This window comes from Sander lucioperca, chromosome 17 (genome assembly GCF_008315115.2).
Source record: "Sander lucioperca isolate FBNREF2018 chromosome 17, SLUC_FBN_1.2, whole genome shotgun sequence".
Taxonomy (NCBI): domain Eukaryota; kingdom Metazoa; phylum Chordata; class Actinopteri; order Perciformes; family Percidae; genus Sander; species Sander lucioperca.
In genome coordinates, this window is record NC_050189.1 from 13,878,552 (window position 1) to 13,903,602 (window position 25,051).

Below are 25,051 nucleotides of genomic sequence, written 5' to 3' on the forward strand. Positions count from 1 at the left end.
GCTGGTATCGCTCCGCCGGCAGAGGAAATGCTCCTAGACCAATCACATCTGTGTTTACACCATCACCTGTCAAACACACACCCTCAGCTATATTTTCTCTCTGAAAGGTAGGAATTCTGTATTTAATTAATATTCGCTTTTTATATAAATGTGAATATCGTGGATGGAGTCAGAGTCTAGGTTTTGTAACGAGAAAGCCGGTTCGACTACAACGAGAAGCACACAGGGTAAGAAAGGTTAGCGCCCCCGGAGCTGGAGAGCTAGAGCTGGTTATCTGTCCGCCTGGCTTGTTTTTTAGCCGATTATCAGAAAGTCCTTGCGCCTAATCATCCCTGGCTGAGGTCGGAGCACAGCGATGTGTGTTAGCTTAGCGAACTAATGTTTGAAATCCTTAGCATCTGTTCGCCTACGTTTGCAGAGGTTAACAGCCTTAAAGCTAACGGGACCAGCCATGCAGTGCATCCTCACGCTAGCAATAAAGCCGCTAGTCAGCTAGAGAGAGAACCGTTAGCTGGCCCGGTGCACGTTTGGATTAATGCCACCGTCTATATTTCTTATATATCTCTAGAGCATTGGTAACAGTGGTATTGATAGTCACAGCCTTTGCTAAATTAGCGTTAAACTGTGTTGCACCGAGCCAATTGTTCTTGTTTCTTTCGTCTCTTTCTAGTTTTCTCGCTTTCTTGCATTTCAATATAATTGTTAGCAATCTAACAAAGTGTTAGCAGGTGCTGAGCTACAATGGGATACTTGCGGCAGTAGTTAGCCTATTTATTAACCCCTAAACAAATGGTGGAAGAAGTATCGTGATCAATTCCTTATGTAAAAGTGGCAATACCCCAATCTATAATAATACAATTAAAAAGTCCTCCGTTCAAAATTTGACTTGTTGTGTAATTGTTGTAAGTGCCATTAAAAGCAAAATATACATTAAGTTTCGGAAGTGAAAGTACTCATGTGAGACAAGTTGCATTACGTTATAATGCTATAACGCATACTGTTTAAGTAGATTTTCTCTTTCCCTGTAGTATTTGGTTTAGGTGGAGCTAATTATTTGCTGTTCAGTAGTTAGTAGTTTAATGTTAATGTAAAGATGCATAATATTCATAAGCTCATTGTAGTTTTTGTATACACTGCAAATAAACTATTGCTGTCTGACTCCCATCATGGGGATATAGATGGAGTAAAATATTTGCCTCTGAAATGTAGTGAAGTAGAAGTCTTAAGTATATTAAAATTTAAATACATGTACAGTACTTGAGTAACTATATTTAGTTGCATTACACCACGTCCATTAACATACAGTTATCCTTAGTGTTTCCCCTTAAATAGCTTTAAGGTTGTTAAAATCATATTCCATAATGTTGACAGTATTATTCTATAACTGCTTGTTCACTGAAACTGTATGATGTTTTCACTGAGTGAAATATTTAAACCCAAGACCATGTATTTTTTGGCTGCACCATTTCCATCAAAAGGAAATTTTTTTTTTTTGCCCCTGCAGTTACCACTTTACTCATACACATAGGCACACACTATCCACACTCATGCATAACATGTTTGCCAACTCCTTTCAACACCCTAACCATGACCACCTAATGTGAATCACAGATTTTATGCATCATTTTATAAACATTTTTATTTTAAACATCTTTAGCCTGGCATTTTTGGTATCTTTGAAAACGTTTGGATCTCCACTAGAATTTAAAACCAAGTTGAACAATCTTTTTAAAAGGAAAAAAAAGTGGCATCACATTTTTTGATTAACCAAGTACAGTACAGACTCACATTTTGTGGTTCCATTGATTCACTCTGAAATTTTCTGGGACATTAAATTTGTAAAACTATAAAAGAGGGAAGATGAGCAGAGACATGTAGAGAGGGGAGGGGGAGGAGAACGGAGGAGAGTGAATCAGATCCAGACAGAGTAAGGTGCAGTGCAGTGTGGGTGTTATTAAACCAGCCTCCATGCTGTATAGCTTTTTGATTTACAGTGTTCACTTTTAGTCTTTTTCTTCCCCTCCTGTCCACCCAGGAGCTGAAACACACACTCACACTGAAGCGCCTACGGTAGCAGCTAACTGGACGGACTCTCTGGCAATTGACCTTTTGCAGGTAAGCCTGGGCTCACTTTGTTTGATCAGTTCTTCCACAGCTTTACCTTAGTGTTACTGTATCCTTCTATATTTCTATTTGCATCTTGTACTTTTTTTATGTAGTTACATTTTCTTGGCTTTTAAAGGTGGTTAGCAGTGTCTTCACCAGCAGGGGCTGATTTCACATGGCAGTTCACATGATCTGAATATACACTGGGAGGACACAGTAACATTCCAGGAGAAACAATCCTACTGGAACATGTCACAGATACTAGATAATAACACAAAGTCAGTGTTGTGCTCAGCCAGAAGCATCACACAGCGAGGTGATGGATTTGCATGCCTGTTTATATGAGTGAGAAAAACATATTGGTTGTCAAAGATATTAAAGCAAAAATATTATGTAAAAATGAGTGATTCCCATCAACTGTTATTTCAGATCTTGACTTTATCTTAAGGTACAAACCAGGAATACAAGTATGAGATGTAAGAGACAAAACCTGATTTCCTCCCTCAACTGTTAATTAGAGAGTCATTTTATGAGGTTCTCGTAAATATTTTTTTTTTTTAAATGATTTTTTTATTTTATTGCTGCACTAGCAGTTAGTAGCCATAAAAATGCAATATCCTCCCTAAATCGCAAGACTGTCTCTGTGTTCACAAAGTTGGTCTCACATGCACAGTCAGAAGAGCAGTTCAAGGATTTGTAGTCTTTGGATTTCACATTTGAAAAAATGCTCAGGGAAGACCCACTGTTAAAAATATCCCGTGATTCTGAATCATGAGGAATGTCAGCAGCAGCTGTTGTTTTTAGACTACGACAGCTCTTAGTATCTGACTTGTGATAACCCTGTCCCTGAGGCTTTGTGCCACCGTTTGTTTGTCTAAGGCCTGTGCGGTGTTAATTGGAGCATCTCAGGTGTAACGTGCAGCATCAGTGCAGTGTAGCAATGCCACAGAGGCAGCCTCAGTCTTCTGGGGCTTGTGGAAAGCAATCCTAGCTAATATAAAACAGTGCAATTGAGGGAGGGAAGAAGAGCAGTGTAAGAGACGCAGTTTGAAACAAGCTTCTGTATTTCTGATGGCTTTTTCCTTTTTAGAGATTCAAGGGTTTGATTTATTCTTTTTTTTTTATTCCATCCTTCCCCACCTCTCTGTCTTAGTGGAATAGCGGAATAAGTCTTGAACCATGAGCTCAGTGGCAGTGTTGACCCCGGAGAGCTTTGCGGAGCATCGCAGCGGCCTCAAGGACCAAGAGATTACAGGTAACGTCCGCCTGTCACCTACTTACCTGTTTTTACTTTTGAACGGAGTCTTTCACCTCAGTGGCCCAAGCTAGTTAGCCACTTATTAGAGATGAGGTAAACATATTTAGATTTTCTCCTACTTGCCTTTGCTGTGCATTCTCAGTTTTCTTGTACTGTACATGATACGTTATGAATGTATATTCTGAGGCAGGTATGCTTTTTTTTAATTACAGTACTTTCCTTAATTTTAATAATCCTTCTCTATCCATCCATTCACGCTTACTGCTTTCTTCCTCCATCTTTACCTTCATCTTTGCCTTATTTATATTTGTCTCTCCGGGCAAGGCTGCGTCCCAGAGGATGAGGCCTACATTCCCACCTACCTGGAGGCCTTCCCTCCGCTGCCGGAGAAGGGGGCACCAGGGGAAAAGGCCGGGGAGCAGGCTTCAGCTTGGGGGAGCAAGATCAGGCCCATCAAAGCCTCTATCATCACCCAGGTCAGGCAGCCACTGACTTCATACATAAACAGGCAACAAAATATACACAAGTATTCACATGTTATATATATATATATATATATATATATATATACACACATAAGTTATTGCAAACAGTTTTGACTTTATCAACCACTATCATTCATGCAAAAAATGTAAATGCATCAATACAATATGTTGTTCATTCCTCTGCTCTTTAGATATTTTTGTGACTATGACTACATTTTACCAGAAGCCACATTAGCAGTCGATAAGATGCACCAGTTATGGGAAAAAAAGCTAATGAGATGCGTTGCCTGAAATTTGAACCCCTCTAACCCGCTCTGTGTGTAGGTGTTCCATGTGCCCCTGGAGGAGCGTCGCTACAAGGACAACAGCCAGTTCGGGGAAGGCGAGGAGGCCAAAGTGTGCTTGGACATCATGCAGCGGACAGGGGCCCACATTGAGCTGTCCCTGGCCAAAGACCAGGGCCTGTCCATCATGGTCACCGGCAAACTGGACTCTGTCATGAAGGCTCGCAAAGAAATCGTAGCTCGCCTGCAGACACAGGTAAATTCACAGTAGTTTTTTTTGCATATAGTAGTAGTTGTTTTATGTTTAAACTGTTGGGTTGTAGAATGCTGAGTGCAGGGCAGGATCTATTTCTTTGGCTAAATAAAGGTTAAGCAGAAACCTTCCAAGCATTAGTCAAATGCATTCATGTGTTCATAAAGACCCATTGTTGCAAATTAAAGTTACCAATAATGCAGCTAATTTTCTGAAGATGCAGAATAAAATGAATTTGCATGACGTGATTTAAGTTGTTACACAGTTGTCACAGTCATTACCTCTGTATGAAATTACTGTCATTTTGCCAATTTAAAAATGCCTAACTTCTTTATCTTGATAAATTGTGTGACAATATATTGATGCAAGCACATTGTGTGCTGGTTTTGGTTAGGTTGTATTGTATTACACATTCCTGTATTTTGGAACATCACCAAGTCTATTTTTAAATGACTGAAATATAAAAAAAAATGTTTTTTTTGTCTTGATTGTGTATACCAATTGAAAAATACAACAGACTAACAGATGTTTCCTTGAGGAGGAATGACTGGCATCACTTAAACTGATGAATGGGATCAGAGCTGTTTTAATGTGACAATCTGTTACTTTTATTACATCCCCACGAGATGATATAGGATAGTTAGTTATAGCTGCAGCTTGAAGAATCCTATCTGTGCAGGCAGGCCGCTTTAGGACAACAAGTTTAGCTGAAAAATGACCGTCTGCTCCCGAGGGTGGCCTTTGTGGGCTTAAGCAGTAAACATGCTGATTTCCAATTCAATGGGTGCACTGAGGTCCAGCTGTATAGTTTAGCTGCAGTTATTGATACAACAGGGCGGAAAAACACTATGTCCTCTTTGCAAGGTTGAAAGCTTTTGTTTTTGTTTACCGACTGAAAACTCCCATATTCCATACGTTCTCCCGCTCTCCCCAGGCCTCGGCTACGGTCGCCATCCCCAAGGAGCACCATCGTTTTGTCATTGGTAAAAATGGCGAGAAGCTGCAGGAGCTGGAGCTGAAGACCGCCACCAAGATTGCTATTCCACGTCCTGACGACCCCAGCGCCAACATCCGCATCACTGGCACCAAGGAGGGCATCGAGAAGGCTCGCCATGAAATCCTTCTGATCTCTGCTGAACAGGTGAGCTGTGAGGTTCAATTTGTGATGTGATCTTTAAAGATGTAGGCCTGGAACCAGAAGTAGTTGAAGGTTAATTGACCTATGGGCTAACGGGCCCTATCTTGCACCCGGCGCAGCTCAGCACTAAGCCCGACGCACGTGTCAATTTCCTGTCCAGTGCCCACGTTGTTTAAATAGCATATGCACCTGCGCGCCCATGGGCGTGCTGGTCTTACAAGGAGGTGTGTTCAGGTGCATTTTTTTTTTAAGATTATTTTTTGGGCATTTCCGGCCTTTATTTTTGACAGGACAGCTGAAGACATGAAAGAGGAGAGAGAGGTGGAATGACATGCAGCAAAGGGCCGCGGGTTGGAGTCGAACCCGGGCCCGCTGCGTCGAGGAGTAAACCTCTATATATGGGCGCCCGCTCTACCAACTGAGCTATCTGGGCGCCCATTCAGGTGCATTCTTGGCGTATTGCTATCTTGAGGCAGCGTAAAGTGATCGCGCCATTGACCAACAAAAACCATAGTCAATAGCGCAGCATTTTATTGTTATTTTAACAGCGCATTAGTAAAATGCGCCTAGGCTCGTGCACAGCGCGCACACTATGCTTGTTGCACACACAGGGACGCGCAGCAGCACACAAACATGCAAAAGATTAAAAATAAAAATATTACAATGTGAAATAGTATTATGATATGTTCTGCTTGCGCGCTTTCACTTCACGCACGAGCAGATCAGTTTCTTCTCCTGAAAATCTCTCCTTCCTGCTTAGCAAATCCACCATCATAATAGCAACGTGCCAGGGTCCAAACCTAAACTAGCAAAAGTGAATTTGTACACGTCCTAAACGCACCTGTGCCAGGCGTTTCGCACTGTGCACTTATACCGTTAAAATAGGGCCCAATGCTCGTGATCGTGAGATCTCTGCAGGGTAAATCCAGACAGCTAGCTAGACTGTCCAATCAGAGTTTTCTCAACTTTTGAACGTACAAATATTCCACCAAAACAAGTTCCTTCGCGAGGCTATTTTGCAGCGGCACTGGGGCCCATGACAATTAACCAGAGCATGTTTCTCTTCCATCCCGGAATGTTGTGTGGACTAGCCAGACCCTCCTCCCCAGCACTGTGGAGGAAGGTCTGGCAATGCGAGACTATTGCCTCTCTAATCACGGAAGTCACTATTTACGTCTGCTATTGTTTGATCGACTCTTCTGTTTGCCGACTCCCCTCCTCTTCCTCACGCTCGCCTGCTCACCAGGACAAGCGTGCAGTGGAGCGTCTGTCCCTGGAGAAGGCCTTCCATCCCTTCATCGCCGGCGCCCACAACCGGCTGGTGCAGGAGCTGAGCCAGGAGACGGGTGCTCGCATCAGCATCCCGCCACCCAGCCTGCCCAAGGACGAGATCGTCATCACCGGGGAGAAGGAGGCCGTCGCACTGGCGCTCAGCCGCATCCGAGCCATCTACGACGACAAGGTGCGTTTGTTCAAAAGATTCTTTTTCTTTAAGATTATTCCGCCTTTAATGGTGGGACAACTCAGACAAGAAAGGGGGAAGACATGCAGGAAACCGTCACAGCTGGACTTTCTGCGTCCAGGAATAAACCTCTATATATGTGTGCTGCTCTACCAACTAAGCTAACTGGCCACTGAGATTAAATTAAAATAAAAAATAAAAAATTGGATCACATACAGTTAGTGAAAGTGAGAGTGCTAGACTTACCCAGAATGACTTGCTGTGGTTTAGTTTGGGTTTCATGGTACAGCACACGTGATTGCAGATAGTAACGTTGTGGCTCTCTTCATCACACTCTCACTTTAACCACATGTTCACTCTGCCGCCTGGATCTTAAACCTCATCTGTCATAACAATGTTTGGTGCAGCGAGACAAACTGTTTTTTACAGCGATGTCATATTTTCTACCACACACAAGAAACTATCAAAGATGGATGAAACCTGGAGAGGATGTGTGTGTGTGTGTGTGTGTGTGTGTGTGTGTGTGTGTGTGTGTGTGTGTGTGTGTGTGTGTGTGTGTGTGTGTGTGTGTGTGTGTGTGTGTGTGTGTGTGTGTGTGTGTGTGTGTGTGTGTGCCAGATGAGTGCTGTTTATAGGCAGGCCGGAGATAATGTGGAGAGAAAATTGAATTTCTCCAGAGAACAACAGGATGAAAATGCTAATGTCATTTAGTGTGTATGCATGACAGGCAAAAACAAACATTTTCTCTGTTGCCCTTTGCTTTCTGTCCTCTGCCTCTCTGCTTACCTCTTGAAAGCTTATTTCCTCTTGTCTTACTGTCGCTCAGTCCTCCTCTCCCACCTACTCACGCCAACTTGCATCTGCTCTGTCCTTCCTGCTTCCGGTCTGCCATCCCTCTTTCTATCTCCTGTTGTCTTACTATTCCTCACTGTGCTCCTCAATTTCTCCACTTCCTCCCGCTGTCCTTCCTCTCACCGCCATTTTCTTGTCCGTGCCACTCGCTCATCACTTCTAATCTTCTCCCCATCCACCCTGCAGAAGAGAAAGACCACCACCATCTCCGTGGAGGTGAAGAAGTCTCAGCATAAGTACATTATAGGTCCAAAGGGAAACACCCTGCAGGAGATCCTGGAGACCACGGGGGTGTCTGTGGAGATGCCTCCTCTGGACTCCGGCTCAGAGACCATCATCCTCAGGGGGGAGCCTGACAAGCTGGGACCGGCGCTCACACAGGTGTACGCAAAGGTGAGGAGGAGAGAGAAGGTTGAGCGTGCATGATAATTATGTGTTTGTTCGTCACTATGAGCGAGAGCGGTCGCTCCTAGTGACAGCACATTACATGTAGTCAGAATATAGTATAGTAGTAGTTTAGAAATGTAATTCATTTCCAGCCAGTTATTTATTGTAGGTGAATTAGTCTGTAACCACTGCTTATTTAGAGATTTCAGGGAGGTTGTGAATGTAATTTGGATTTTAATTTATAAGCCTTTTGTCCCTGTGCAGGCGAAGAGTGTGATGGTGGTGGAGGTGACCGCTCCGGCCTGGCTGCATCGCTTCATCATCGGCAAGAAAGGACAGAACATCGGGCGGATCACACAGCAGCTACCACGGGTAAGGGGAGAGAGGAGAGGGTGAGGAGAGAGCGGATCGGAGTTAGAAACCAGAGATAAAACACACATGATGCTACTTTGAGCAGTCCATATCATGTAGGAGGTGAAGAAGAAGGAGTAATTGAGAAGTGACAGCAGCATGGCAGAGGATACTTGTAACATGAACTGACATGTGTTTTATTTACTGTGACACTACTGTGTGTGTGTGTGTGTGTGTGTGTGTGTGTGTGTGTGTGTGTGTGTGTGTGTGTGTGTGTGTGTGTGTGTGTGTGTGTGTGTGTGTGTGTGTGTAGGTTCACATAGAGTTTACGGATGGTGAGGAGCGCATCAGTCTGGAGGGGCCAACAGAGGAGGTGGAACAGGCTCAGGCCCAGATACAAGAGATCATCAAGGACCTGGTGAGTACTCACACACACACACACACACACACACACACACACACACACACTTTTGGGTTTGGGGTGGCGCTGATTCATTGCATGCCTAAAAAGTAACAATTCTGATGTATTAACGGGGCACATATTGATTTTGTGAGTGCATATGCAGGTGGACACTCAGACACTCAAGTCCACTCCTATTCTAATAAAGACACTTGGAAAACCTGAGAGATACAGAAAAAGAGACACAATAGATACAGATTTAATGGGGTTCAGTGCTGTATCTTAGGGAACATATTCAAATCTCCTCCTCTGCCCCTCTGTGTCCAGCTGGTGAGGATGGACTACACTGAAGTCATCATAGACCAGCGTTTCCACAGACACCTCATCGGAAAGAACGGAGCCAACAGTGAGTACAGTACTGCTCTGCTGATCTCAACAGAAACAAACTGGGTCGTCAACACTTCTGGGGTTTAGAGTTCAAATGCCAGTGAGACCAGCCTTTTGTTTGCTGTTGTTTTAAGCCCCTGGCATTTTTCAGTTTTTACTGTTTTAGTCAGCAGCCCATTGTTAGTGAGAGTGGTGGACAGCCAGTTAAGAGACCCTGCATCAAATTCTGGTTTCAGAAAAAAACGTCCTTAACAAAACTACACTACACTACTACAAATGTGATGTATTCTGTAACACCATCCATCCCCTTACAACAGTCAATCGGATCAAGGAGCAGTACAAAGTGTCGGTACGAATCCCCCAGGACTCTGAACGAAGTGGCCTGGTCCGGATCGAGGGAGACCCTAAAGGAGTCCAGCTGGCACGCAGAGAGCTCATTGAGATGGTCCAGAGAATGGTGAGAGTTCATTCATTCATTCATTCATTCTGCTGGTCATCATAAACCAAAAAAACAAAAAGCTCTATACACAGACTCCAAAGTGGCCTGCTCACACTTTTTCTTTCTCCAATTTCCAGGAAAACGAGCGCACCAAAGACCTGATCGTGGAGCAGAAGTTCCATCGGACAATCATCGGCCAGAAGGGAGAGAAGATCAAAGAAGTTCGAGACAAGTTCCCTGAGGTGAACATTTTTTCTGACCCTCACTGCACTTTATCTTGCCCATTCATCATTGTGAAATAATTTGTTTTGATCCACTTCTAATTTATTTCGACGATTACTATCTCTTCTGCATCTAGGTCATTATCAACTTCCCCGACCCATCACAGAAGAGTGACATAGTCCAGCTGAGAGGGCCGAAGAACGAGGTGGAGAAATGTGCAAAGTTTCTCCAGAAAATTATTGCTGACCTGGTATGACCCACCATGTTCTATCTTTGTTTCTTTTTACTATCTTTCTCTTTACACCTAACTTCACAGCAGCGTTCTTTTTTTTCTCTCCAGATTGAGAATAGCTTCTCGCTCTCCGTTCCCATCTTCAAGCAGTTTCACAAAAACATCATTGGTAAGGGTGGCGCCAACATCAAAAAGGTGAGACTTTAAAGTGCACATTGAAAATTTGAAAATGATCACTTCAAAATATGCATCCATTTCAGTTCAAAATGTGTTAAAGCCATATGCCAAATAAGCCAATATTGAAAACAGTACATTGTGGCCGAAATCCGTATTTAAACTGTCGCCAGAACAAATGTTACATTATGTTAAAGGCACAAAATAACAGATATTGTCAATGCCATCAGATCCGTGAAGAGACCAACACTAAGATCGACCTGCCGACAGAGAACAGTAACTCCGAGATGATCGTCATCACAGGCAAGAAGAGCAACTGTGAGGCGGCCAGAGATCGAATCCTCGCCATCCAGAGAGAACTGGTGCGAGACATCAGACTGTTTTTGTCAGCTGTTGTTACAGCTTCCAGGGTTTCTGGGAAGAAATAGATTTTTTTTTCCTTTTGTATTAATCTTCTTTCAATGTCCCCCCATAAATTACTTTTGTTTGTAATTAATTGAAGAAGACAAAACCAATGGATGTGATTGACAGAATTAATACATTAAGCAGTAAAAATAATTATAAATAAGTTCTGTATTTATAGTTTTTTACACTTAATTTACTAGATCTTATTCAGTTAAAATACACACAGTGAGTTAACACACACAGAGAGCAGAAGGCCAGGGGCATCCAGCAGAAGATCCGGCAGCGCCGAATGTGAGGCAGTTATCCTGAAAATGTACTGCCGTTGATCCAGACTAACTCGAGATGGATGTATGATTAGAATACATCTTGACAGAAAAGCTTTAATTAATTTTTTTCTAAACTTTTAGCCATATCTTCCTCATTGGTTGATGACCATGAGATGTGGTTTAAATCTCTGGAAAGGGGTGCCAACATCGCTGTTTGAATTTGGCTGGGGCCCCTTGTTGCATCTCTGTCTTCCTCATTTGCTGCCATATTTCCACTCATGCTATTTTGTAAAAGCAGATAATGCCCTAAAATAATAAAAATTAAAACATTCTGGAAAAAGCTAGTAAGTGGACCTTGGGTTAAAGGTCCCATGACATGTTGCTCTCTGGATGCTTTTATATAGACCGTAGTGGTCCCTTAATACTGTATCTGAAGTCTCTTTCCCGAAATTCAGCCTTGGTGCAGAATTACAGCCACTAGAGCCAGTCCCACAATGAGCTTTCCTTCGTTTGTGGGGGGGAGGTGGAGGGTGGGGCTGTGGCCTTGACCAACTGCCACTTTGCTTGTTTGAAAGCCATGATGTCTCTCTCTCATGGGTGGGCCAAATTCTCTGGGCGGGCAAAGCAGAGAAAGGGGGGGTAATTCCAGATCAGCCCATCTGAGCTTTCATTTTCTCAAAGGCAGAGCAGGATACCCAGGGCTCGGTTTACACCTATCACCATTTCTAGCCACTGGGGGACCATAGGCTGGCTGGGGGAACTCACATTAATGTTAAAAAATCTCCATAAAGTGAAATTTTCATGCCATGGGACCTTTAAGATTTCGTTTGTCAAACTCCTGTTTAAAGTGAAAAATTTACTTTCATTTTTATTTAAATATATCCAAAAATGACTGAATGAATGAAATTATAATTTTTAGACCCAAATTTAAGCTGTGAGACCAGGTGTGAATATTAATGACGTTTTAAGTAGGCATTAGGCGACCAGACAAATGACAAAATGCTGCAAATGTGGATGTACCTCAATATCTCCCTGGCTCTCATTTCTCTCTTCATCCCTTCAGGCCAACATTAAGGAGACAGAGGTCGCCATCCCTGCCAAGCTGCACAACTCTCTGATCGGCTCAAAGGGCTGCCTTGTGCGCTCCATCATGGAGGACTGCGGCGGCGTCCACATCCATTTCCCCTCTGAGGGCTCCGGCTCAGACAAGGTCACCATCAGAGGGCCCGTCGGTGAGGTGGAAAAGGCCAAGAAACAGTTGCTGCAGCTGGCTGAAGAGAAGGTGGGTGGGGGCAGAAAAGTTGAAAAATGGTTATAATGGATGGATACAAAGAGTGAATGAACACAAGAGGTAAGAAGTGAGTAACTATAAAGAGGAGGGGAAGAGAGGGCAAATACTTACATCCCTTTCCTGTCCCCTGTCCTTTCCTGCCTTCCTTCGTTCCTTCCTTCCTGCCTGCCCTTTTCAGCAAGTCAACAACTTCACAGCTGAGCTTCAGGCCAAACCGGAGTACCATAAATTCCTGATCGGCCGTGGAGGGGCCAATATTCGTCGTGTGCGGGACAAGACGGGGGCCCGCATCATCTTCCCGTCGCCAGATGACAGCGAGCAGGAACTGATCACCATTGTAGGGAAGGAGGAAGCCGTCCGTCAGGCCCAGAAGGAGCTGGAAAGTCTTGTCAAAAACCTGGTAATTACTACACTGGATTTATCTGATTTTGAAATTACTTATTCATTTTTAAATGTCTCTTTTATCTGCCAAGATTATTTTTTTTTTGTGTTTTTGTTTTTAAATATGTTCATCAGGTTTTTTTATTGTGTTTTATTTGTAATGTTTTTGCACAGTAATAAAGCAAAAGCAAAGTGCTAAATTGGGATTTTTTTTATGTATCCAAAACAGACTGAATAAAAACAACTTGCAAAAACTAGATAAAATAAAAAAGATGGAGCCTCCCTAAATCTTCGGTGTCATATTCTTAAATATCCCCCTCCACTTAACTACGTTCCTGTTGTCTCCCTCTCCAGGACGACGTGGTGGAGGACAGCATGGTAGTAGACGTTCGCCACCACCGTCACTTTGTGTGTCGGAGAGGCCAGGTGCTGCGGGAGCTGGCAGAGGAGTACGGCGGAGTAGCCGTGAGCTTCCCTCGTACTGGAGCCAGCAGTCAGCGGGTCACTCTGAAGGGAGCCAAGGACTGTGTGGAGGCCGCCAAGAAACGCATCCAGGAGCTCATCGAGGACCTGGTAAGAAAGGACATTTGAGAAAAGATTACAAAAATACAGAGTGAAAGTCATCAAAAAACTGTATATTTTCATTTTGATCAATTTTGCCCAGAAAAATTATGTTTGCCCATAAAGAGAAGAGACCTCTGGCAAGAGACACCAGTACAGATCAATATCAGTGTTCAGGTCAAAGCGGTTCAATTTAATTATTGAAATTCTGCCAACAGTAGCTGCATTTTAAATCGAAGATATGATCGAAGGCAAAACAGGACATTTCAGTAACCAGCTAACCTTGTGTCCTGAGTGCAACAAACATGTGTTATGCCTAATGATTTCACATCCAGAAGTGATGGAAGCAATCCACCCAGCTATCTCCTCTCTTCCTCCCCTCTCGCGAGCAGGAGTCCCAGGTGAGTGTGGAGGTGACCATCCCTCAGCGCTACCACCGAGCCATCATGGGGCCTAAAGGTTGCCGCATTCAGTACATCACCAGGGAGCACGAGGTCCAAATCAAGTTCCCCGAGAGAGACGACAGCGCTGCAGGTCAGAAACATAATGCACAAGAGGAGTGTCCTTGCAACTATAATGCTAATGTTGTTATAATGTATGTTGCCACCTCAAAGAGAGCAGAAAAAATAAGAAAGTATTGCTCTCTGAATACAATTATGATATCTAGTGTCACATTATTAATATTAATGAAAAACAAAGTTGGATCACTGTAGATTATTTTAGATTGGAAATTACCACCTCATTTAAATGCTGCTCCTTCTGGACCAGCCAGTTTTTCAGGTTGATCTTCACTGCTCACATGTTAACATGTGATATTTTAATCTGTAATGTGGCAGCCAATGGAAAAAAGTAATGCTAATGAAATTGCACAAGGAGTTATATGTTTACACGCAAGCCCAAAACTGGCTTTTAATCCATTATCTATGGTGAAATCACAGGCCAGGAGGCTCCCCCACAGGAAAACGGTGATGTCAGCTCAGAGGCAGAGTTTGTCCCCCGCAAGTGTGACATCATCACCATTGCTGGGCGTGCAGAGAAGTGTGAACTAGCTAAAGCCGCCCTGCTGGTAGGCGCCATTTTACTTCAATTCCAGACATGATGCTGTCTTTTCTTTTATCCTCCATTTCCTCAATAATAATCCTGTCACTGCTTCCTCCCTTAGGCACTGGTGCCCATAACGGAAGACGTCGAGGTGTCTTATGAACTGCATCGCTACATCATTGGCCAGAAGGGCAGTGGGATCAGGAAGATGATGGAGGAATACGAGGTTAGCCTATACTCTTTGGTGCCATCTTTTGGCCATGAGACCTTTTATTCTGCAGGTCAAAAGCTCTGCGTTTTAAACATGCTTAGTTATTGTGATGCATTTAATTGGTTATATTGATAAACAAGTTGAAGTGTAAGTAAGGGGGGGGGTTCCTAAAAATGTAAGTGTTCTCTGATTGATTGTTTGCAATTTGTCTGTGTGGTTTTGCATGTGCAGGTGAACATCTGGGTTCCGCAGCCGGAGAAGCAGCTGGATGTGATCAAGGTGACGGGCCTGGTAGCCAACGTGGAGCGAGCCAAACAGGGTCTGCTCGAGAGGGTTAAAGAACTGCAGGCCGAGCAGGAAGACAGGGTACACACACGGAACAATATTTCCTGGTTTTTGCAAGTCTAAAATATCTACAGTATGATAATAACTAGGTTTGAGTGTTTGAGTTCTCTGCTGCCCTGTCTCCTTTTCAGGCCCTGCGCAGTTTCAAGGTTACCGTGTCTGTAGAGCCAAAGTTTCATCCCAAGATCATCGGCCGCAAAGGAGCGGTCATCTCTCAGATCAGGAAAGACCACGACGTCAGCATCCAGTTCCCTGACAAAGGAGACGAGCAGCAGGTGTGTGTTTGTTTGTGTTATTGCTGCTATGTTGATAAAAACTTGTTCCCATATAGTTTTTTTTTTTTTTTTAACTTAAAATGTATTTTGTATGCATTTTAATTGTGTTTTCTCTTGTAAAACTGGCTTTATCTTAAACTTTTAATAAACATCTCTCTTTTGTCCAATTGAAATGGTTTTTACATGTAACTATCCCTTTCATCTCAATCAATCACACATATTTCCCCATTTCTTTCCCCATCCTGGGCTTCCCCTCCCAGGATCTGATCGTCATCTCAGGGTACGAGCGTAACGTGGAGGAGGCGCGTCAAGCCATCCAGCAGCTGGTGGCCGAGTTGCAGGAGATGGTGAGCCATGATGTTCACCTGGACCCGAGGACCCACGCTCGCATCATTGGGGCCCGTGGCAAAGCCATCCGTAAGCTGATGGAGGAGTTCAAGGTTAGATGTCGGTGTGGGGATTTTTCACACCGGTTCATAGTTAAATTTTTACTCCGAGTATGGAGAGAAAAGTTCTGATTGTATTTTGTTATTGTCATATTTTGTTTGATTTTTACATGTTGTTCTCCACTCTGTTTCAACCTGGTCTTGTCCTGTTCATGTGTTCAGGTGGATATCCGGTTCCCTCAGCCAGGCTCAGACGAGCCCGACAAAGTGACGGTGATGGGCCTTCCTGAGACTGTCGACAACGCCATCGACCACCTGCTTAACCTGGAGGAGGAATATGTGAGTTCACAAAGACCGTAGCAGTCACACACAATTTAAAAATTCTGTGTTTCTCTCCCAAAAGCTAAAAAGTGCAATGTAAGAACAATGTTCTTTTCCCTCCCTCCATTCTCAACCTCTCTCAGATGCTCAGCGTGACCGAGACGGAGACCTTGGCAGCTTACATGAAGCCTCCATCTCGCTATGGAGGGGGAGGGGGAGCTGGAGGAGGTGACGATAGCAGCGGGGGTCCGGCTAAGGGCTTTGTGGTGCGGGACGCCCCCTGGAATGCAGGAGGGAACAAGGTAATTTTACATGTAGATTGTGGAAAACACTTTACATTATGTACATGAGTGTTTTGCATTGCATCCAGGTTCATTTGTGCAGTGTATCAAACATTTTGTATCAGTTTCATGACTTTTTATGACATGCTATACAATTATTTATTTTTTTTCAACATACTATACTATGACTTTTTTTTAAATATTTTTTAAATGTGTGTCTGCATTAAAACACCTGCTTCAGATTAACAATCAGTCCAGTTCCAGTTTAGGAAAGTCATAGTCTTAGTTTGACAAATTCTCATAAATATTCTTAGATCTAGATTAATACATTTCTGACCGTCTTATTCGTTGAAGCTGGACATGTCATTATCTGGCCAATAGCTCACTGAGATCAGCACTTGCCTTCAGACCCCAAGGTTATGAGTTCAAACCCCAAGAGATACAAGATGACCATCTTATACTCAATCAGTCATTGTGCTTTGAACACCTTCTCTGCATGTTTTAGATGCTTCTAAGCATCAACACCTGTCTGAAATGATCAGCTCAGTAGTTTGTGTCCTAGGTTAAAGAGGAGAAAGTGTAGCTCAACAAGTTTGATACTGGTTTTCAGAACACCACTCATCAACCCTCACTTAAACAATAGTCCTGCTCCTTGGGCATAATCAACGTGATGCAAGCAATGTTTGGCACTTCTGCTGTCAATGATCATGTAGTATACTGTGACATACTACATACTATGACTTTTTTTTTTATAATTTTTTTAAAGTCATACTATACTATGACTATTTTATCAACATGCTATACTATGACTTTTTTATAATTTCTTTTAAGTCATACTATACTATGACTTTTTTTCGACATACTTTATTACTATGACATTTTTGTGACTTTTTTCGACAAACTACACTGACTTTTTTCGACATACTATGACTTTTTTTCAACACACTATACTATGACTTTTTTCGGCATTCTATACTAGGAAGTTTTTGTGACTTTTTTCGACATACTATACTATGAGTTTTTTATACATACTATACTATGTTTTTGTGACTTTTTTCGACATACTATACTATGACTTTTTTCGACATGACATTTTTGTGACTTTTTTTGACATACTTTACTATGACTTTTTGTGACTTTTTTGATAAACTATACTATGACTTTTTTGTGACTTTTTTTGACATACTATACTATGACTTTTTTCGGCATACTATAATATGAAGTTTTTGTGACTTTTTTGAGATACTATACTATGACCTTTTTCGACATATTATATTATGACGTTTTTGTGACTTTTTTCGACATACTATACTATGACCTTTTTCGGCATACTATAAAATGAAGTTTTTGTGACTTTTTCGACATACTATACTATGACTTTTTTCAACATATATTATATTATGATATTTTTGTGACTTTTTTCTACATACTATACTATGACTTTTTGTGATTTTTTTCAACATACTATACTGTGACTTTTTTCAACACACTATACTATGACTTTTTTATCTTTTTTTTCGACATACTATACTGTGACTTTTTCGACATACTATACTATGACTTTTTTCGGCATACTATAATATGAAGTTTTTGTGACTTTTGTCAAAATACTATACTATGACTTTTTTTCAACACACTATACTATGACTTTTTTCGACATGACATTTTTGTGACTTTTTTTGACATACTTTACTATGACTTTTTGTGACTTTTTTGATAAACTATACTATGACTTTTTTGTTACTTTTTTTGACATACTATACTATGACTTTTTTCGACATTCTATGACTTTTTTTCGACATACTATACTATGACTTTTTTCGGCATACTATAATATGAAGTTTTTGTGACTTTTTTCGACATTCTATGACTTTTTTTCAACATACTATACTATGACTTTTTTCGGCATACTATAATATGAAGTTTTTGTGACTTTTTCGAGATACTATACTATGACCTTTTTCGACATATTATATTATGACGTTTTTGTGACTTTTTTCGACATACTATACTATGACCTTTTTCGACATATTATATTATGACTTTTTTCAACATACTATACTATGACTTTTTGTGATTTTTTTTCAACATACTATACTGTGACTTTTTTCAACATACTACACTATGACTTTTTCATGACTATTTGCAACATACTATACTATGACTTTTTATAACTTTTTCCGACATACTATACCATGACTTTTTTGTGACTTTTTTCGACATACTATACTATGAATTTTTCAACAGACTATGCTATGACTTTTTTTTATCAGTTTTTTCGACATACTATACATGACTGTTTTGTGACTTTTTTCGACATAATATACTAAGCCTTTTTTCAATATAGTATAACTATGACTTTTTTTCAACATACTTTATTACTATGACGTTTTTGTGACTTTTTTTGACGAACTATACTATGACTTTTTTCGACATGACATTTTTGTGACTTTTTTTGACATACTTTACTATGACTTTTTGTGACTTTTTTGATAAACTATACTATGACTTTTTTGTGACTTTTTTTGACATACTATACTATGACTTTTTTCGGCATTCTATACTATGAAGTTTTTGTGACTTTTTCGGCATACTATACTATGACTTTTTTATCACTTTTTTTCACATACTCTACTATGACTTTTTTCAAAAATATTTAAAAAATATTTTGACATACTATACTATGACTTTATCATTTTTTCGACATACTATACTACGACTTTTTTTTATCACTTTTTTCGACATACTATACTATGACTTTTTTTATGACTTTTTTTGACATACCATACTGTGATATTTTTTACTACATACTATACTATGGCTTTTTAAAACTTTTTTCAATGGATATGGACCCAATATTTGACAAGAGAAGTGGCTCAGCAAGTAAGGCTATTGCCTAAAAGTCTGAAGTGAAAGGCTCAAATCCCGGCTCTCCTGTCTAACTATACGATCTTGAGATTATCCAACTATTCCTTTCAGTTGTGTGAAGAACAAATAATTGAATGAAATAGCAAACTTTAACCCTTAGGTATAGCTCACCAGCATAAGATGTTGACTTTACAGATAGATCACAATCTTTGGTTGAAGGATCAAACCCCTGCTGTGTTTCCCGAGAGTTTCATTTTCTATTCTCAGTATTGCTGAACAATAAATACAACTTCAAACCACTGCATTTCAATCTTCACAAATAGCTCAGTGTGTTAAATACCTGATGAACTGCCTAAAGGTTGTGGGTTTAAACCCGGTGAGGAGCATTGAATTTTGAGGTCTCAACCCAAAATGAAGAAATCAAATATGCTAGGAATCAATGATGAGAGTGTCAGGTAAGATAGCTCAGTGTGATGTAATGCTGATTAGAAGACCCTAATGGTCATGGGTTCCAACCTGATTATGGTCTGTTTGTTTTGTGGTTTCACACCCAAAATGAAGAAGTCAAACACGCCAAGAGAACATCTCTGAGTGTAATTATGTTATGTTATGTTATGTTGGTGGCACGTTAGGTTGATTCTAGACACATAAGGTACCTGCAGTGGGTTCAAGACCTGCTTGCTACCAGTGAAAAATGAAGTAAATACAGGAACATAATCACAAATACATATTTAAAACATTTTTTTTTATTCCCCTTTTTATGGATGGAAACAATGTTTTTATGTGCATTTTATGGCATGTACAGACTTTTCGTCATACTATACAATGACTTTTTTTTACTTTTTTTGACATACTCAACTAAGGCTTTTTCATGACTTCTTTTCTTCTTTATGACTTTTTTTGTATACTATACTGTGAGTCTTTTTTTAACATACTATGCTTGGCCTTTTTTATGACTTTTTTCTACATATAGTACATTGACTTGTTCCTTAGCTCAGTCTGTTAGAAGACTGGTTGGGGTGTCTTAGGTTGGGAGTTTGATTCCCATCCAGAGCAAATTCTTTTTTTAAGTCAGATTTCTAGACGAAAGTCACACTATACTATGACTTTTTTTCGATACACTATACTATGACGTTTGTCGACATACTTTGCTATGACTTTTTTCTACACACTATACCATGACTTTTTTTATGATTTTTTTTCGACATACTGTACTATGACTTTTTTTATCACTTTTTTCAACATACTATACAATTACTTTTTTCGACACACTATGACTTTTTTCGACATACTATACTATGACTTTTTTTTACTTTATTCAACATAATATACTGTGATTTTTCTTTTACTACATGCTATACAATGGCTTTTTTTAAACTTTTTTCTAAATACTATACTATTATTTTTTTTGAAATACTACACAATTACTTTTTTTTACTTATTTCGACATACTATACAATGGCTTTTTATTTTTTATTTTTACTATTTTCGACCTACTATGTTATAGCTTTTTTTTAACTTTCAGTGGTGTGAAGAACAAATAATTGAACGAAATAGCAAACTGTACGACTTAGGTATAGCTCACCAAGATAAGATGTTGACTTTACAGATAGATCACAATCTTAGGTTGAAGGATCAAATCCTTGCTGTGTCTCCAGAGTTTTTTCATTTTCTATTCTCAGTGTTGAACAATAAATACACCGTCAAACCACTGCATTTCAATCTTCGCAAATAGCTCAAGTGTGTTAAATACCTGGTGCGCTTCCTGGTGGTTGTGGGTTCAAACCCAGTGAAGAGCATTGAATTTTGAGGTCTCAACCCAAAATGAAGAAGTCAAATATGCTAGGAATCAATGATGAGAGTGTCAGGTAAGATAGCTCAGTGTGATGTAATGCTGATTAGAAGACCCCAATGGTCATTGGTTCTAACCTGATTATGGTCTGTTTGTTTTGAGTTTTTTTTACTATGACGTTTTTGTGACTTTTTTCGACATACTATACTATGACTTTTTTTAACTTCAGTGGTGTGAAGAACAAATAATTGAACGAAATAGCAAACGTTATTCCTTAGGTATAGCTCAACAAGATAAGATGTTGACTTACAGATAGATCACAATCTTAACTTGAAGGATCAAATCCCTGCTGTGTCTCCAGAGTTTTTCATTTTCCATTTTCTATTCTCAGTGTTGAACAATAAATACACCGTCAAGCCACTGCTTTTCAATCTTTGCAAATAGCTCAGTGTGTTAAATACCTGGTGCGCTTCCTGATGGTTGTGGGTTCAATCCTTGTGAGGAGCATTGCATTTTAAGGTCTAAACCCAAAATGAAGAAGTCAAATATGCTAGGAATCAATAATGACAGTGTCAGATAAGATAGCTCAGTGTGATGTAATGCTGATTAGAAAACCCCAATGGTCATGGGTTCTAACCTGATTATGGTCTGTTTTTTTACTATGACGTTTTTGTGACTTTTTTCGACATACTATACTAAGACTTTCTTCGACATACTATACTATGAATTTTTCGGCATACTTTATAATGACTTTTTTATCACTTTTTTCGACAGACTGTACTATCATTTTTTATCACTTCTTTCGACATACTATACTGTGAATATTTTGTGACTTTTTTCAACATACTATAACTTTTTTTACTTTCAGTTGTGTGAAGAACAAATAATTGAACGAAATAGCAAACTTAATTCCTTAGGTATAGCTCAACAAGGTAAGATGTTGACTTTACAGATAGATCACAATCTTAGGTTTAAGGATCAAACCCCTGCTGTGTCTCCAGAGGTTTTTCATTTTCTATCTCATTGTTGAACAATAAATACAATGTCAAACCACTGCATTATTTTGTGACTTTTTTTCGACATGACTTTATTTTGACATACTATACTATGACTTTTTTCAACATACTATACTATGAATTGTTTCAACATACTATACTATGACTTTTTTGACATACTATGACTTTTTTATTAGTTTTCGATACCATACTATGACTTTTTTGTGACTTTTTCGACATCTATATATTACTTTTTTGTGACTTTTTTCGAGATACTATACTATGACTTTTTTTGGCATACTATACTGTCTTTTTATTTTACATACTATACTATGACTTTTTTGATGTACTATACTTTGACTTCTTTTAGACATACTATACTATGACATTTTTATGTACTATACTATGACTTTTTTTCAATATACTATATCTGTTTGTTTCAGGCTCCTGATATGAGCAGTGCAGAGGATTTCCCCACGTTTGGGACAGGTGTGGCCCCGAAGCAAGCGTCCGCCTGGGGTCCGAAGAAGTTCTGAAGCCGCTCATCCGGAGGAAAACAAAAAACTTCTGTAAAGTAGATGATGAGAGACGAAACAATTCTCTAATCAAATTGCTGCTCACCTTCCCTACTCCTCCTCTTCTCTTTGGCGACCTCCCTTTGTCTCTTTCTCTATAAACCCCTTTTACCGTCCTCCCACAACCAGCCACAATGAATTCTGGGAGAACTAGCTCTTCTTTTTTCCTCCTCCGTCTTTCCTCTTAGTACCTCCACCTCCATGTTCCCCCTGCTGTAAAAAAAGAACATTGAGTGCTCTTTTGATAGTTTTGCTGTCCTGCTCTGCCTCTCAGTTGCACCACCTTGACGGTCTTGCGAAAAACTGTCCCCGTTTGACCTCTGCCAAATCACCTTACTGCAGTACATTAGAAATGTTTAAATTTGTCAGTCTGCTGAATCAGAAGTGGGGTCAGAGAGCACTGGGGAAATATCCTGAAGCTTTCAGGGAGGTGGTGGTTGTGTATTCCAAGTAACGATAGCTACATCTTGGATTTTTAAGCTAAAAAAAGGGGGACTCTGTTTTACTGTGCAAGAAGAGTTTGTCAACAATTACTTACAATCTTTTAAGGTTCTTTTCCTGTCTTTTTTACAAGGTTTCTTGTTGGCTCATCTTTCCAGTCAATAATGTGGTGCAGCAGGTGAGGTACTGAGCTGTGTGTGTGTGTGTGTGTGTGTGTGTGGGTTCAGGAGAGGTTTTTCACCCACAAGTGTTTGTACAGTAAATCTCCTTTTAATTTATGTCGGAGCTGGGAGCAAAAACAGCTGCTGTAGTCAACTTTCTGGAGCTTTTCTGTTGAAGTGATGATGAATCAAAAGATGTGAGTCCTGCGTCGACTGTTTATTTATTCAAAAAGGAGCCATTTTATTTGGACTACTGTGATCATGCGTTTTTATAAAAGCTCTCACTGTAGCTTGATGCTTACAACCTTTTGTTTAGGAGTGAATGTTGTACGTCAGGGTTTGGGGACATGTTAAAAGTTGTTATGTGTAAGTGTACAAAGAACTTTTCGCTATTTTTTTAAACTGTGTGGGATTTTTTTGTTGTTGTTGTTGGTTTCTGGCATATTTGGAAGACTGTATGTATGTGTGTGCGTGTGGAAGTTAAGATGTATATTTCAATGAAGCTGAACCAAACTTTTACATCGTCTTTGTCCGTTTGTCTCTCTCTCCTCAGAGCTCATTTAGAGGTTTTTCTTCCTCTCAGCTCGTCATTAACACTTGATTTTTTTCTGTCAACATGCACACAACGCTGCTTTAAATCTGAACTTCCCACCTACATAACAAACTCAGTATCAACAGCTGCACTTTGATTTCCTCTCTGTATTTAGTGATTTGTAGCAAAAAACTTTGTTGCCCCTTTTTTCCTTTTTGCAGTAAAGCGACGTGTACTGTTGCTAAACAGTACATTTGGCCCAGATTTGAATCATTTAAATCAAAGCTTCCTTGTGCCTGGAGTCTTAAAGTAATAGTTTAACAGTTTGGGAAATGCAGTTACTGGCTTTCTTTCCGTGAAGAGAAGATTAGCCTACACCTCTAAAACGTACTTATTAACAAGTAAAATCGTGTTCATTTAATAGTAATACAAACAGAAATGCATCAAGGACAAGTTGTGGTATTAGTAAAGGTATGTCCTGCAATTATTTCAGCTGGGCGCATTGGCCTCTGATTTAAACAAATGTTTAACACTTCTGATCTTTAACTAATAATCTACCTCTCAGAAAGAAAGCACATTTCTCAAAATGTCAAACTATTTGAGAGGGCCAGGAAGAGCTTGGGACCAGATTGGCAGCTCAAAGTTAGACATTAGATAAAGAAAAAGAAAACTCAGGGTCCAATTTAAAAGTCAAAGCTGGTGCAGAACTGACTCTTTAAAGCTGGCGACAGATTAGTAAACAATATCGACTATGCAACCCAACAGGATCATACAGCAGATCACTGTCTGTCAGTGGTACGTTGTTCTTTGCTACAATTATGGCATCATTATAGTCATACATTTGTGGGACAGCAAACAAGCAATTGTTTATTTTTTAGTTGTTGGAGTCTGTATTTTTGAATTACTTTGTGTGTGTCTGTTCTTAAATGGCAGGACGGCGCTGCCCCCGAAGCAGCCATTTCTGTAAAAAGCTATGAAAAAACCCACTATTGGCCTTAACGAGTAATTAAGTCTACAGCATTTTGGAAAAGGTGTGAATGAGTAAGTATGCAACACTGCAATAACATGTCAGTGACCGGACTTTTTTTCCTACTCTAAATAAAATCCAATAAAAAAAAAAATTTAAAAAAAAGGAACCAAAAGCTCCAGCAGGTTGTCTTTTCTTCATGACATCTTTTGTTTCCCAGCCTGCACCAAAAAACAACGTTAACCATCCTTCTGTGCATATTGTCTGTCAGTTTATTTTCTATAAATCAGGAAGATATGATTTGTTATGTAACAGCCTGTACAACGCAACATACAGAAAACAAATAAAGAAAACAATACAAATGAAATTGTACAAAGCAGCACTGGGCTGTAAATAACCCATATCATATTTTTCACATTTCTTGATTGGAAGTTTTTCCTTCTGCTAAACTCCGAAGATCTTCCATCAGTCAGATCACAGCTGCTCTTAGAAGGTGACTGAGCTTCTTCAATTATAATTTTTTAAG

General features: G+C 40.1%; 2 protein-coding genes across 4 annotated transcripts in view; one reads left to right on the plus strand and one right to left on the minus strand.

Annotated features, from left to right (window-relative positions):
* On the plus strand, positions 1-23,545 carry hdlbpb (high density lipoprotein binding protein b). The gene is made up of 28 exons (XM_031298368.2): positions 1-107; positions 2,036-2,115; positions 3,260-3,361; positions 3,689-3,840; positions 4,174-4,389; positions 5,321-5,527; positions 6,771-6,986; positions 8,025-8,231; positions 8,490-8,597; positions 8,890-8,994; positions 9,304-9,382; positions 9,681-9,820; positions 9,940-10,044; positions 10,161-10,274; positions 10,365-10,451; positions 10,661-10,792; positions 12,165-12,383; positions 12,571-12,792; positions 13,128-13,346; positions 13,727-13,868; positions 14,273-14,400; positions 14,497-14,601; positions 14,818-14,952; positions 15,063-15,206; positions 15,467-15,646; positions 15,815-15,931; positions 16,057-16,215; positions 22,293-23,545. Exons 3-28 carry the CDS (start codon positions 3,286-3,288, stop codon positions 22,383-22,385), a joined length of 3,807 nt encoding a protein of 1,268 aa, XP_031154228.1. The 5' UTR covers positions 1-107; positions 2,036-2,115; positions 3,260-3,285; the 3' UTR covers positions 22,386-23,545.
* Positions 23,546-24,774: 1,229 nt separating this feature from the next.
* The window catches only part of neurl4 (neuralized E3 ubiquitin protein ligase 4), a 22,073-nt gene continuing 21,796 nt past the window's right edge, over positions 24,775-25,051 (minus strand). For 2 of the 3 annotated variants that reach the window (XM_031298364.2, XM_031298362.2), the window contains exon 29: positions 24,775-25,051. This exon is cut by the window's right edge and continues 1,828 nt beyond it. The gene's annotated coding sequence lies outside the window, so the exon portion shown is untranslated. The other variant, XM_031298363.2, reaches the window with a different exon arrangement.

Bases quoted from the DNA above. Each gene is read 5' to 3' on its own strand.
- hdlbpb (XM_031298368.2), top strand. From the start codon at position 3,286: ATGAGCTCAGTGGCAGTGTTGACCCCGGAGAGCTTTGCGGAGCATCGC. The intron at 6,987-8,024 runs GTGCGTTTGTTC...TCCACCCTGCAG, and splicing joins GAGCCATCTACGACGACAAG to AAGAGAAAGACCACCACCAT. The intron at 16,216-22,292 runs GTAATTTTACAT...TGTTTGTTTCAG, and splicing joins GGAATGCAGGAGGGAACAAG to GCTCCTGATATGAGCAGTGC.